Raw genomic sequence first — 16252 nt, forward strand, 5'->3', positions numbered from 1 at the left:
GGGCACCCCAAGTCCCTCTTACCGCCAGCCTTTCCATGGCGGTGTTTACCGCTATGGACAGTCTGGCGGTTGGGGACTCGTAATCCAGCGCTGCCCTGGTGGATTACGACTGCCCGGCTGCAGCCTAGCGGTGTCCTGGCGGGACCGGCGGTATGACCGTGGTGAATGCACCATGGTCATAATACGCCAGCGGAACACTGCCAGCCTGTTGGCGGTATTACCGCCAGTGTTCTGCCATCCGCCGGGGTCGTAATGACCCCCTAAGTACTGGCTGGACATGCAGTTATTAGTTTGTATTCGTTTGTTTTTTGTTCCACGAGTATCTAACCTATCAACGTCTCCTTGAGTAGGCCTGGAACTGCTCAACTTTGCTTCCATGAAAATCAAGTGCTAAAGGGTTTACCTAGTGCTCAGTTGTAGGTACAAAAGTAAGGGACTGCCTAGGACTCTCACAAAAAGTTCCCACAAGCCTACATAAGTGTGCAGCTGCTATACCCTCGCTGAAAATATAAATATATATTTTAAGAAGAAGAAGAAGAAGAAAAAGTGGGAAGGGGTGGAGAGGGACAGGGAGCATTGGAGAAGAGATGAGATTGAGGGAATTAAACATAACAGAGGAGCAGGGAGGGTTGAGATAGTTGATGAGGGGATGAAAAACAATGGAAGGGAGAGGAAAGAAAGCAATGTATAATATGGGAGAAGTCGTATTCAGAAGGGAGAGCGAAGAGCAAGGAGGGCTGAGACGAAAAGCAATGGAGGAGCACGGAGTGGTGGTAGAGCAATAGACCAACTGGTGGGGAAGGAGGGGCGAAAAGCAAGAGAAGAGCAGGAAGGGGTGGGAGAGCAAAAGAGGAGGTGGGGAAGAAATGTAAAACAAAGCATGCTTGTAAGGGAGGTTAAACACATGCACTCCCAAATAGTGCTGAAAGAAAAAAGTAGTTCCCTGATTGTAGGAAGGGATGGATACAACTTATAAAGTCAGAAACACTATGAAATGGAAATGCTGCAGGGCAGGGACAAACCACACAAGAGGAAGGAAAGACACTGAATAGGAAGCAGGGAAATTAGATTGGACAAGAAAGTAAACTAATGATGAGCAATGGGCTTTCAGAAAGCCCACTCTAAGTATTGGTTTTGTACACTTTGACAACAAACAGCTGAAACCTTCTTTGGTTAAAACCTAAAAATTCAACTTTATAGCTAAGAAACTGTAGTACTAGAAGGGCAATATTAGGTTGTCACATTATTTCCATACCCGAACTCAGTTTAAAAAGGAGAACATTCTGCACTGTAGCTCTGAACACTCATGACAGACCTTTTTTGAATGGGAGATATACTGTGGTAAGTCTTTTGGTGCAATACAAAGCCAAGAGTCGCCTTCACTCCAGGAGCACGATGCTCATGAGCCCACAATTTACACACTGAAGTAACAGAGCGTGACAATAATGACATACTTTATACACCACGCTAATCTGCTTAGATCACTTCAAATCACACGCTGCTAAAGCCACTGCAGACTCTTCCATTTTGGAAGAGTACCCGTCGCTTAAAAAGGCAAAAATGTACTTCAGATGATCCGCCTTCATAGCCACAGATAAGCAACTTGGAAATCACAACATGTCATTTTAGTACCAGCCTGAGCGCAGTATGCTTTATTCTCTGCAGATAGTCGAGCATATGAAGAAATGAGAAAATGCAAATGTCGTTAAAGTTATAAAACATTGGTAAATAGTACTGAGCTCAGTGCAGGATGAGTGTTTAGGTTGACAATGTATTGTCACTTAAAAAAATGAATATTTAAAAGAAAAGAAAATTTCTTAAATGTTAATGTTATACTCGAATGATAACCTTAAACATTGGCCAACTGATTTTGCAAGTACATTTTTTTCAGTTCTAATACACCTTGCAAGATTAGTAGAATATTTTGTTTGGAAATTAATCGCAAATGCAATTTAGGATGCCTTAATAGTTTAATAAAACTAGGTACGTTATAAATATAGATTAAAAACACAAACACGACAATAGAAAATAATAAACAAGTGAAGAAATACAAAATATAAAATGAAACACTGTCCCACCTAAAAAAACATTAAAATCAGTCAATTGTGACATTAAATCAACATGAATACAAAAAATAGTAATTAAAACACACAGACATGAAATTAATACCATATGTTGTGAATTGAACATGAATAAACACCATATAAATAAATGATAGTCATTCACTGTACCCACCTTTTTCCACTGCACCTTCCTCAGTTGGGGGCCCGATTGGGACTATAGGAGACTGGACGGTACTCTCTTCTGCTCTTTTAAAGCCTGACTCTGTTAATGACATGTCACGTTACATCACCACATGTTGCTGTAATTTTGCATGCAGAATGTACTTTAACTGGACAATGGTGAAACCTGTCTGCTTTGATTCCATTTTAGCGCATGGTGCATAGCAAACATTTGAAACTGGTAGTTCAAAAACTATAGCATGTATTCGTTTCTGTTTACAGAGAAAAGCAAGTGTTAACACATTTATTCAGCGGCCTAGTAAGGGTGCCGTGAGACCTAATGCAAGCAGTGAAAAAGGTATCCACAAAGACAGCATAATTGGGAGCACTGAGCCTCATACGCTCATTGGCTTTGGTGCAACTGCACTTGCTGCACCAATGATTTTTACAGCCTATTTTAGAACATATACATTAACAGGCTTCGTGTTGCTTGTAGTGCACACGTTACATACTTAGGACCTTATTATGAATGCGTGTAATACCTAATGGAGGTGGTAACAGGTGCTCTTAGCTCCACTTGGAATTACAAAACCTGGAGAAATACTGCAGGCCAAGAGCATTCATTCACGCAAAACAGTCATGAAATAGCAGGAATCGGTGTTTTCACTGCATGTTACACCCCAAAACATGTGAGTAATTCTGCCTCTCACCTCAAAGTAACAAGACCTACGGTTTCGTGTCCCGGCATGAGTATGGTTTAGATCATTCCGCTACACCTTAAATCAGCCTTGTTATGTCATTCCTTAGTCCAGCGATACAGTGATGCATTGTCATTTTTCATAAATCTATCAAAGTTACTTTGGCGATTTCAGGACTACAGTGATTTGGCAAAATGTGGTTGTGTCACTCCCATCTTGCCACCGTTTAAATCTCTTAAGGACAGTGAAGTGGCCACTACCACTGAGGCACATGTGAGGCAACGAGTGAGACATCCCCGTGGCCAACATGTGGTCTATCTGTCTCTTAGTCCTGCCTCATTTGTATCCGAGGCAATGGATGTTAAATCTGATTCTTTTTCTGAGAACCAGTGCATCTTCTGTTCAGCAAAAATAATCAGTTTTTTCACACTGGGTAAAGGTCGATTGATCTCCCAGCATCCTACTATAGTCACGAGGGCTGGAATAGTGGATGTTGCATGTACAATTTGGCATTAATCATGGTAAAGAATATGAAAATTAACACATTGATAGTTGGAATGTTTTAATTAGAGACCTACCATGTGCTGTGGTAAGGGTTTGCTTGTGGGTTCAACTAAAGGAGATCTTCCATGGCAGTTATAACTGTACTGTTCTGGTGTGTATACATGCAGTATGTGTATAGCACAAACTTACCCAAAAGGCAGGCATATAATCAAGGACAAATAAGAGAGATAGCGGGGATCTGGAAACAGAATTGCATCGTTACTCCACTGTGATGTTAGTGTTATTTAAAGAAGTGCATCCTCAACTGTTTACTAAATTGGAGCAGCGTTGAGGTGGTTCTGATGGGCATGGTGATGCTGTTACATCCTGGGTACATAAACGGAAAAGGCTTGCTGTCTTGTTTTTTTCTTTTTCACATTTCTTATTCAGCTGTCTGATGGTGTCCTGGCTGCAGGTGTGCCAAGAACCACCAGAGATAGTCAGTGTGTCTGGAAGATAGGCAAGGGAGCTGGTCATGATCGCTTTGTAAATGATGCAGCTAGTTTTGAAGACAGTGCAGGCCAGCAGAGAAGCCAATGGAATTCTGTCAGGTTTGGGGTGATGTGATCATGTTGCTTCAGGCCATGGATGAGATAAGCTGCGATGAGCTGGATGCCCTAAAAGGGTGGCCAGTGTAGAATCTTGGAGGATATGGATCAGCTGTTACCACCATCCATAAGCAAATGTAAAAAGGCTTGAACAGCAGTTCTGAAGTCATTTTCTGGTAGAAATGGTTTCAGTTTCTTTGGAAGAGAGAAATGGGCCAAGTCACATTTGCATATGTCAGGTTTCTAGCTGGAGTGGAATAGTGTACACAAATGGCCTGGAATGTGGCTTGCATAGTTACCAATGACTAAGATTAAATTACACCTTGCAACCATCACTTTTTTTACTTTTCTTAGTGCACGTACTATGGCAGCATAGACATCAGAGCATTTGTCCATGTGGCTTAGTTTTAAGAAAGCCCTTTAGTTACATCCACATGCATTACATGCATTCTTAGGACATTGTTCAGATGGCCTCAAGTGTCCCTGGCAGAGACAGCAAATAATATATAGTGCTTAAATTAGAGGAGGAGGTGGAGAAAGAAGGTAGGGGTTTCCTCCGGCCGCAGATCCTTCTCCCACCTCACCGCCAAGACCTGGAACTCCCTAACCACCAACGTATGCAAGACCAGGACCTCCTAACCTTCAGAAAGCACCTAAAAACATGGCTTTTCGAGCAGTAACCGCCCCCGCCTCCGAGCGCTTTGAGACCCTACCGGGTGAGTAGTGCGCTTAGGAAATTATTTGATTGATTGATTGGATTGAACAAATGTCAAGTCCAATGAGAAGGGTTTAGGTCAGTTTTTCTTCTGTGTTTTAAACATCAGCTTCTACCCAGCTATTCTTCAGTATGCCCAGACTTTATGAAGCTGTGACGCAATGCAGTGACCCTTTTATAGGGAACTTTAAGAATTGTCATCTCTAGGCACAGTTTATCATATTGCCTGCAACATACAAATTGGCTAGAGAGAAAATTGAAGGTAAAATTTGAAAACTTGCAGTTTTAGAAGACATTTGCTTTATTTCAAAGTGAGCCTCAGTTGTAACTCATATAGGTAGATCATTTCTAATTATAACTCTGAGATTGAACATATTGATAATCAACACATTTTAATTGCCTTTGGGCCAGATGTACCACATTTGAAAGGCGACCTATGTATTATTAGGTTGTATCTCAAAAAAGTCCAGCTGCAGTGGGTCACAAAATGACCTACCTAATGAATAATAATTAGTCAGGTCACTGTTTGCGATCCCATGTGAATGGCTATAAACACAGAAATTCTGACCTCCACGGAAAAGCAGACCACAATCACTCCATTGCGTTCCCAGATCATTAACTATTTAAAAAAAAATCCCATGTTCCCTAAAAGAACAAGTGTGAATTTTAAACAAAAATGTTTCCCATATAGGAACACATCAGAGGCGCAAACAGTAATCCACTGAACCATCGTCACAACCACCATAGTCACCACACACCACAGTCACTGCCACTCAGACAGCCAAAGCCATTCACAAAAGGTAGAGCATCCAAGAGGACGCCTTCCTCTTTACAAGTCAATAATCAACTCCTTTGAAGTATCAGTAACTGTTCAAGGATTCGTGACCTCATACTGAATTGTGATTAGGAGGAAACTCCCCTTTCAAGCCCCTTACTACCTTTGATAAAGTATGGGTCTGTAAATACTTTTCTGACTCTCAAAATGGGTTCAATACATATCAATATCCATTTTGTGGTTGTAAATCCTGTTATTCTGTGAAAGGCTTTGTACATCTGGCCTAAGAGTCGACATAGCTTCAAGCAGGGCTTCAAGCAAGGCGAACACTGCAAAATAAGTATTTGCCATAGTAGAGGCATGAATGATTTTAATGCTAAAGATCAGATTGTGGATTGGTGTCTCACATAGCGCCATAAAACTTTGGATACAAATCTTTTGCTTCTTGACTGTGTAGTTGTTTTTTTGTTTCGTTTCCAGCTGCTGTGCTTTCTCTTTGGAACATCACAGGTCCTGTGAAAACCAGGAGCACTTTGGCTCTGCATCCATGTTTTTATCTATAGATCTATGGTATTTAAATGGTGTTGGCACTGCTCCTGAACATTAAAGTGGCACAACCTTACATTTAAATGGAAAAATGATAGGTTAACAATTTATTTTTTACCAAAGAACACTCACTGGTAAACATCATGGGGCTTATTTAGAGGGAATTGGTGTGAGGCAGCGACAAGTCTTTTTGCTTTTGTCCTAAGCCAATGTGAAACAGCAGGAATGCACTGCACTTATTCTATAGGGTACATTCCTGTCCTTTCCCTTGTGCTGGTGCACAATTGCTGCCTAGCACCAACGCAGGCACTCTTGAACCATGGTGCAAGCATACCTGCGTTGCTTGCAGGATTGTTTTTGTGCAGGAAGGGGCACTTTCTTGCACAAAAACAATAATGAGAGGTGTTTTACTCTTTCTATGTGAGCTGCAGAATGCAGCACACATGGAAAGAGGAAAAAATGAGGTGAATTGAAAATATTTCTCCTCATTACGTCTTCTCTGGGGAGGCGCAAGGTTTTGGCGCTGCCTCAGGTTTAGATGATTAAATAAATCTGTGGCAGCGTCAAAATTCATGGGCGCTGCGTGGGAAAACCTACTGCATCGCCCATGGAACGCCTCCCTGGCACAGAGTAAGGCAAGGCAGCGACTTGTACTGCTTTGTCTTACTCCATAACCATGAAGCCATGCAAAGCCACATAAAGTGGCTTTGCATGGCCTCATAGATATGGTTGAGAGGCTTGGGACTCAGGGACGTCACAAAAAGTAACACTCCGGTGGCGCAAGCTTCTCTTAAATAGGGCCCATAAGTCTAGCTTTGATGTGTTCACACATTTAAACACAGACGTGCATAGACTATCTGCGCCATGTCTCTGTGCAACCTACCTTTTTCTGTGTGTGGCCTGTTTTTTTTTTTTATTCCTCAAGCTTTGGATGCTACATCACAAGCTTGGGGAGCAAAAGCCACCAGCGCCTTCTGGCAATACATATTCACGTTTCTACTACCCAAGCAAGGAGTTTAAGGTATTAGACTGCAAAAGTATGGTCTCCATGTGCAATACTGTGACTTAATACTTCAAAATTGTGGAGTATTTTGAGTGCCCTCTTTTTGTGAACTAAGGGCCAAATTTATTAAAGTTTGGTTCAGCACAGTGCATTAACCAATGTTGCTGTGCTGCGTTGTGTCAAAAAAAGCGAAAAAAAACAGCACCATGTGTTAGTGGATATGCCACTGCTTTTTTCTCGCCGATGCTGGTGTACTTTAGCCAACCATGTGCCAAAACATACTTCCTTGCACTATAATGTAATGGTAAGTGCATCCTGTCAAGCATAGCTTTAGTACCAGTACAAAACCTATGCTTTGACATAGGTTAGCATTTTCCAACTTTGTACATGTGCTGTATAGTACAGCACACACGCGAAGTTGGAAACGAATTGAGACTTTTAAAGCTTGCACAACATTTACGCCTGCTTCACGGAGGCTTATTTTTTTGCTGCAAATCCCTGCCTACAAATTTTAGTAGATAGGGATTTGTGTGAAAAATTGGGTGGTTGCACGGCAATGCCAATATGCACCTCAAAGTAGTGTATAACGCCACTTTGTGTTGCTTTAGACAACTTTCCAACTCAAATAACAAAAGTAATCCCGGCACAGCACTTTGCACCCAGTTTGTGTCACTTTGGTGGTGCAGCCAGGCACAGAGTGCTAGTAACTATTCCCCAAAATTCAGAACGCAACATATTTTAAATTGCCACCTATGGACTGCATAAATTTTCTGTATTTTATGATTTACAGAAAGCCAAGGAAATAGTCTCATTATGCAGGTCCTAGTTTTTCATGTGTACTCCTGTTTCCTCACAGTTACTCCTGTGGACTGAGCTCAGTGTGAACAGTCTGCAAGAGTAAGTATTACAGAACTGTGAATTTTCACAATTTACTTTCTTCCCTTTTTCATTTAAGATTTTCCATTGGGTGATGGCCTTTCATTACACCCACCGAACATAGGGGGAAGTCTGGGAAACTTCCTGAATGTATTTATACACTTATTCATACATTTTTAAGAACTAAAGTTAGTTTTGCAGATAGGATGGGAAAAAGCATTGGAAATGTCTATGAACATCCACATAGCTACAACTTTGAGATTTTGCAACAGCTCTGGTGCAAGGCTCTTCGCGGCTGATGCAAAATGGCTGCTTTGACTTTTCACCCTGTGCTAGCAACAAGACAATTTAAAGCCATCTGTTACAATCTGGCTAACCTCATGTGGCCTCTCTGGGTGGTGCCCTAAGGCAGTTCCTACCGCCGCATTAACGTAAGGCCATCCTTGCCATTCACAGAGGCCGTCCTTTGCTAAACGCACTATTAGGTGAAAGGGTTTAGTGAGTGGAATCGTGGTTGGAATACTCCGCACATCCTGATTCTATTAATCAGGATTTGGAAATTCGACTTTTTGTAACAATGAGTTAGGCTCAAACAGAGAAATGAGGATTTTTTAAATTTTCTGTAGTTTGCTTTGAGAATTAAATTTGTTTTTCTTGTATTAAATTATTTCAACAAAGAACAGAATCACAACATGAAATAAACATTAACAAAACGAATAGATCTCGCCTCTAAAAGGCCAAGCTATTGGCTTACCAAAAACGATTTTCTTTGGCATTATTATCTAAACTGTCCGCCATTAAGACTAATGGATACTCGTCTTGGAAAGGGTTATGTATTAAAAAAAGAAAAGCCATTCCAAGATGGTCACAAATGTATACAGATACATTGTGAGGTATGAGTGCAATTGCGTTGTGATGCTTGGGTGGCCATTCTGACATTTCTAAATTATTGTTCATACATAGTAGGCGTCCTTTTTACAAAAATGAATTACGAGTAATAAAAAGTGAAAAAGAAACTGCACATAGTGTAAAATGAGGAAATAAACATCCTGGTACCACTTTGTATCTGGCAGGCCCATGTAAAAATAATTTAAATAAAAAAATATTTTATAGCAGTAAGCGCGACAGGACGCATTAGGCAGCAGATGATGGGAATTGACTAGAGAGTGTGCAGGGAGGGGGAAGGTTATATGCAGAGATTAGACTAAGGTAACCTTTGCACGACCATGAAGTACTGAAAGTGAAAGAAAAAAGAGTCCCCTCAAGTCAGTGGTGAAAGGATACAGCTCTTGATGCTAGACAAATCAAATAAAAGCAGTGAGCAGGACGGGGAGTATTCAGCTAAAGAAAAAGAGTCCCTTCAAGTCAGTAGTAAAAGGATACAGCACATTCAATCAGAATGCAATAATAATGAAATGGTCTGGCAGAAACAGAAGATTCAAGTGTAGGACTTCTGAGACAGACAAAACAGCCATCCAATCGGGAAACAACCTTTACTACGCGGCCGGAGCTGTGCAGACTGTAACCACGTGTTTTGAACCACACAAATGTGTGGTTGAGCACAATGCATATGCGTGGTTCAGGCACACAGCGGGGAGAGGAACGCGGCAGCCAGGTAAGTGAGGCTGGGGTGTGTGGGAGGGATGTTTAACGACAGGTCGGGGTCAGAGGGCTGGGGGGGTAGGGCCAGTTTTTGGGGGGAGTTTAAGGGGTCGGTGTTAGGCCTCAGGGTGGGGGAGGCGGGGATATATTTTAGGGCAGGGTGGGCTTGGAGGGGTGAGGGCAGGGGGAAGGGGCAGTTTTGGGGCAGTTTTAGGCCTCAGGGCAGGTGGGGGGTCGAGGTACTTTAGTTTTTACGGGTACAGGAAGGTTTAGGTGTCAGGGCGTCAAGGGTCTGTGACCAGATATGGGGGGGTGAAGTTTTTCGGGGTGGGTGTAGTTTTAGGCTCAGGGTGGACAGTCGGGTTACTTTTTTTAGTTAAGGAGAAGGGTTGTATGGTTGAACCAGGAATATGTTTACCACACATACCTTTACTAGCCATGCTTTTACAACAAAATTTGTTGTGCAGGTATGCGTGGTAAAGACGCAGTTGTGGTTCTGACCGCATTTTTCAGCCGTGTGTGGTTCTACCATGTGTCGTTCAGTCTTACAACCCATCTAATCATGAGCAAGGGGTTGACTCACAACGCACTCTAAGTATATTTTATGTACTGGAAACAATAGGCCTGTCGAGAACTTTACAAAAATGAAAGCAAATTGGTGTGTTCTCATGTTTGGCAGTGCTATGACTAATGTTCTAAAGTACATAGAGCCCATATTTACCTTTTCCTGTTGTTTTCGTTGTTGCTTTTTCAGTAGGAATCCCTTCTGGTGTTCCCATACTCCCATCTGAAGGCGGGATGCTCATGGCTTCCTCCGTAAAGGAAGATTCTGTGGATCATGAGAATATATGTTTTTTTCATTAATCTATTCGATTTTAAAACACTTTAAGCACACAGTACACACAGAACATTGGTGATCCCAGGTAAGACGGATTTCACAAGAAACTGTGTGATTTTGCACCAACATTTACAAAGGATGGTAAGTGCTAATACAATATTTTAACTTATCGTATCAAGAGTTGCTCAGTCTAAATATGTGTGCAAACTTGCACCAGTGGCCTCTCTACTCATCAGACTTCATAGAACTCGAAAGTTCTCTTAAGAAACTGGAATCCACAATTACAATAGGAACATCTTAATATTGTTTCTGAAAGTCACGCAGTGATGTATTTTACATAGAAATAAAACACACACACTAATGTAGATTGTTTTCTCTTCAGCAAATGCATTTCAAAGACGGCACGCTTAGCACATCAGCATCCTTTGAAAACAATACTCTAGGGCAAGTAAGCTCGGTCTTTCCATTTAAGATTTCCAGGGGTGCTCCAGGTACCTTATGTTTTGTGGACAGAATCGTAAATTAAATGTGAACCTTGATAAGCAGCCAGTACAGTCTTTTAAGAATAGCAGTCAAACGCATTCTGTGTATTACCAGAATATTGAATATTTTACATCAAACTATATAAATATTCACTGCAGGATATTGACTACCGCTACATTATTCAGGTGAGTGTGCATAAGTAATGTTAATTTCTTATTTACATACGTTAATGATCAATATATATACCTTGATAATAAGTATATGGGCCAGATTTATCAAGACTCTGTGCCACTGTAAAGTTATGCAAAGCTCTGCAAAGTATTGCTACAGTGTTTACTCTTAGGCGTAAAGCTTGTTTTGTGCCTGGAAAGTGCCTTTTGGGTGTGCTACTAGCACTCTGTTCTACTTTGCATTCAAAGGCAACCATCCATAATTTTTTATACAAACCACTATCAACTAAAAGTGTTAGACTGGGCTTTGCATCAAAAAAGGACGCTTCCTTTGAGGCAGGCACAAAGTTGGAGAAATGTTTTATTTGATCTCACAATTCATATATGTACAGCATACATGCACACTTACATCACACTGTACAGCACACATAAAGGGAGTGAAATGTTTAAAAAAATGTGTATGCAGAGGATTTAATACTGGAATGTTACCTTTCAAGTATAAAATCTTTGCTAAACAGCATGCACCCACCTTTGCACTATGGAACAAAGGTGTGTGTGTGGTGCTAGGCAGCCTTAAAAAGCACCAGTGCCGCGGGAATAAGCAGCAGCAGGCCATATTTAGAAAAATAGCTCTGAGAAACTCTTTATCCCTGGCACAATGCAATGGTTGGACTTTTTTCCTTACACAGGGTCATCTCCAGTCTTTTTGCCTCCTTCCTCCTGGTTTTTCTGTCCTCTCGCTGTTGGCTCTAGGACTCTGAGCACTTTATCACTGCTGACCTGTGCTAAAGTGCAGGTGCTCTCCCATCTAAAGTTGGTATGATTGGCTTATACTTAATTGGCATATTTACTTTACTTGTAAGTCCCTTGTACAGTGGTATCTCTATACCCAGGGCCTGTAAATGAAATACTACTAGTGGGCCTGCAGCGCTGCTTGCGCCACCCCCTTAAGTAGACTTTCAAACCTGTCTCGGGCCTGCTAGCGCAGGGCCTGTGTGCACAGTTTCTGCCACAGGGACCTGGCATCTAAATTTACTTGCCAGGCCCAAAACTCCCATTTTACTACACGTAAGTCACCCCTAAGGTACGCCCTAGCTAGCCCTATGGGCAGAGTGCCATGTTTGTAGAAGGCAGGACATGTGCCAGGTTGCGTGGCCTGTCCTGGTAGTGACAAACAGTCTAACTTAGTGTCTCACTGCTGTCAGTGCTGCCTTCTCATAGTATTGCATTAGAAATGCCCTGCCTTATGTGTAAGGGGTATTGTCTGATTTATGAGGGGTAGCGTAGGCGTGTTTGGTATGGTTGTGATGGTGATAATATATGCTGCTTACTGGTGTAGGTGCTTTTTTATTACTATCACAGAAATGCCACGTCTAGAAAGTGCACATTTATCTGTGCTTATGACTCTGGTGTTTTGCAGCTTGACTCCAATCCACGTCTGGGCAGAGTGACAGTTGGGGCTTTGTGCACACTTCTCAGCCTGTACAAAGGGAGGGTGGAGGTGTCACAGAGGTGCATCTGCATACTGAATAGTCTTCCTGGGCTGAGAGAAGGGAGAGGTGGGGCACACCTACATTTGTAAAGGCCCTGCCCTGGCCTCACACAATTGGGTCGTTAACCCCCCACTGATGTTTGGAGCCTGTGCTGAAGGAGAGAGGGGGCACTCCCAGAACCAGTTGTAACTGGCTGGAACCTCCTCTCCCTACAAAATATTGTAAGGACGGAGTATAAGTACAGGGGAATTTTCCCCACAATTTGGAGACTCTTTGAACTTACCTGGAACTGGACACAGACTGCTGGAAGAACTCACCAGGAATCGCCATGGACGACTGCTGCTGTGCTGACCTGTGACCTGCTTGGTCACTAAAGAGGACTTGCAACTTGCTTCATACTCCTTGTGCTGGCCAGTTGGGCCCTACACCTGTGGGCCTTTCCTTGCAAGTTTTTGCTCCCCAGGGGCAGGGTGCTGTGGCCCCTGACCCCTGCATGTCACCCTGAAGCACGAGGGGTGCTTCATCTTTTTCTTGGCTGAAGTGAAGCGCTTGGGAAAGCGCTCTGTGGGGGATTTTGTAAGCACTTGGAAGCGCTTTCCCCTTGCTGGTGTGCTACAAAAAGTGTTTACTTTTTTATATGGTCAAGGAAATCACCGCCGCAGCCGGGCCGAAGTGGAGAGCTGGAGCGCTTTTCAAAGCGCACCTTGCGCTGCCCAGAAATGTCACCGCCACAGCCGGGTCTTTCACTCACTCGAGCGTGTCAGAGCGTGCTCTGTATTAATCCCTGGGGCACTCCAGGAGAAGGAGAGGAGCCGGCGCGCTCCTCTCAGTGCCCCTGGGGACCCGGCGATCCAAGTAGTGCCCCCGGGGTACTCGCCGGCTCCCCTGTTGTCAAGGGGATCACCGCGACCCGGGAGGGACAGGAGCGGCTCCAGAGAGGAGCCCAGCACGTGGGGGAGAGGCACAGCCTCTCCCTGCTCTGCACCCAAAGCCGCACCGGGGATGAGGGCGGCTGTCCCCAAACTCACAGGACTCAGGGAAGGCGCGGGGAGCGCCCCCCTCCCCAGTCTCTGCTATAGGAGCAGGACGCTCTGTTTTTCTATTCACAAGTGGGAGTTTTCAACCCAGAAGGGAGACCTCAATGGAGGCTCCCTCCTATTTGCCCCTAATTGTGTTTGGTCTTGCCTGGCCCCCACCTGTGTCGGAAGGTGTGAGGAGGCCGAGGCAGGCCCCCATCTAAATCGTGGTTCCCCAGAGGGGCCAGTTTTTTATGCAAGGAGAGGGTGCCTGCCGCCCCTCTCCCCCAGGAGCACTGTGTGGCCCCTGTGGTGAGCGCAGAAGCGCCGGGGGCCCCCTCATGCTCTCCTAGGCACTAGAGGTGTTTGCATCATCAACAACAGGTACTTACTAATGACCAATATATAGAACTAAGTTATTTCTAAAGACTTTGCTAATTTATATGTTGCCTACCTGTTTAGGATGCCTTCATATGTGTATGTAAATGTTCCTGTTATGGGCATGACATGCTAGCATGTTTTTCTAACTTGCCATACGTTTTCTAATGTTCCTACTATGGGCGTTTATGATATTCTTATGACAAGTGCTTTGGTGTAATGTGTTTCCTGACTACTGCTTATGTTGCAGAATACTGAGTATCCTGTGTGTTATGTGTGACTACTGCTAGTTTGCATAGTAACTAATGTGTAACGTTCTGACAACTGTTAAGGTAGCAGGATAGTACTAATATGTGATGTTTGGTCTAATAATTGTGTTGTGTACAATACAGTATATTTCATATAATCTGGTGTTGTGTTTCCTTTGTGGTGGGGATATTGCGTCACATGCGTTGCCTGTGTTGTGCAAACGCTTTACACATTGCCTCTGGGATAGGCCTGACTGCTCGTGCCAATCTACCAAGGGGGTGAGCAGGGGTTATCTTGGACGGGTAACTCCCTTGCCCTGGCTAGAGTGGCTAGGTTCTGCCTGGCTGAGGTGCATACCCTAGCCAACCAGAAACCCCATTTTTAACAGCAATGTATCAATTTTGGTAGTTATGTGCTTATCAAAAACTGGATGCTTAAATTAGCCCTTTCTATATTGTCACAAGAAAGAGTGAGTTCTCCCCGTATGGCCTACTTCATCTTGGATTGAGTTTTCCAGTCCACTCCCTATGAACTGACCACCATCTTGGAAGAAGTTCTTTATAAGGCATTACCTGAATTAACTGAAAATTGTGGCACTCACTTGGGAAGTGAAGAAGAAGCTCATGTGTGACATCTGTCTGCCGGTGCAGCCTTCTGCAAATCCTCTACTACCATATGTGTCATGAGTGCAGAATAGTTTCTAGGACAACCCTCTGGCTAGTCAAGAGTGTTAAGATTCTAGGGTGGTTCTAGCAGCATGTGTGTATGCTATGTGCTGAGTGTGGCGTTTCAAGACGTGCTCCTTGGGAACATGATCAATTCTCCCTGTTGCCTGTACAGGGTAGTCGGTAAACTGTAACTAGACGGAGTTAAGAATAGTAAATGTATACTCACCCTGAAGATATACTGGTAGTCAATATTCTCCAGTCAATATTTTTGTAGGCCAATGTTTGTGACCTCCATATTCTGTGATAAAATTGTACATTTTGTGATGACATTCATGACAAAATAAGCAGCGTGATTTTAGACCACGGCTAACCCTTGTAGCAGATATTGTGGGAGGCCTTCATCTAAAGTCTTACAGAAAGCAAATTTTGCCCTGACATTTAAAATCATGTGAGATTCACGTAGAAAGGACCCGATAGGTAATACCAAATAGAGATCACTCAGCATTCACCAGAATAGCCACAAACAAATGATTCTGAATTGGTCAAAGCAGAAGGTGTCCTTTATCTCTCCCTACAAAATTTGACTCCCCTGGGTTTCGGAATTTGTGTGATAAATAGCAGCCAGATTTTGTAGGACATAACTTGCTGATTCTGGTGCTTACCACAAAATCCATATTTCACCAAAAATAATACTGTATTGCTGTCCCCTGTTAAATTCCAGAAGGTTTGACATGCTGAAATTTTAGTGAATGGTGAGGAATTTAACACACCCAGTAATTACCAGGTGAGGTAAATACTAGCCAACTCAAAATTCTGACCCCCTTGGAAACTGAGATTTGTGCAGACATTGCAAAGCAGTAATCAACTCAGAATCAGAGTTTTTACCATAGGCGATTTTGAAATCATTTGCCTTTGAACTAAAGAAGTGAGATCATGCTTGTTTGTCAACATGTAGCATTGTCTGAGAAATGATACAAGAACAAAAACGTGAAACTAGGCGTTGGTATTATTGAAGGTGAGCCGGTTGAACCTCATCCAATCCTGAATTTCATTATATATTGGTTGAGGGGGTCACCTGACAGGTAAAGTATGGAAATGTGATTTTCATGTTTACCATTTTAATTTTCTTTTTTTATTTCGACTCTACAAACAACAAGAACTTTAAACCCCTTTTTAGATGAATCCTAGTGCACCCACTCCTAACCAGGAAGCACATTAGTGGGACTCAGTTTACCGTGCCCCTCTGAAAAGGTATTTCATTACTTCATATTCATTACATTTCTGATTGCCTTTGTGATGTTTCTGTTCATCCAAATAAACAAGGGATGTCATCTGAATGCTATCTAAACAGTTGTAGCAGATCAGCCTTGGGATGTTCAAAGTCACATCACAGGCACTTCGTCCATTCCCAATGATATCACAGCTGCCA

The 16252-nt window shown here is 42.9% G+C and overlaps 1 protein-coding gene across 2 annotated transcripts in view; it reads right to left on the reverse strand.

The window, feature by feature from the left end:
- OC90 (otoconin 90) overlaps nucleotides 1-16252 on the reverse strand; it is a 443355-nt gene that overhangs the window by 75013 nt on the left and 352090 nt on the right. For both annotated transcript variants that reach the window (XM_069220767.1, XM_069220766.1), the window contains 2 exons: nucleotides 10250-10357; nucleotides 2236-2325 (listed from right to left, as the gene is read on the reverse strand). In XM_069220767.1, the coding sequence (XP_069076868.1) occupies nucleotides 2236-2325; nucleotides 10250-10357 (198 nt within the window). The remainder of the gene's footprint in view (nucleotides 1-2235; nucleotides 2326-10249; nucleotides 10358-16252) is intronic.

This window comes from Pleurodeles waltl, chromosome 2_2 (assembly GCF_031143425.1).
Source record: "Pleurodeles waltl isolate 20211129_DDA chromosome 2_2, aPleWal1.hap1.20221129, whole genome shotgun sequence".
NCBI classification, from domain to species: domain Eukaryota; kingdom Metazoa; phylum Chordata; class Amphibia; order Caudata; family Salamandridae; genus Pleurodeles; species Pleurodeles waltl.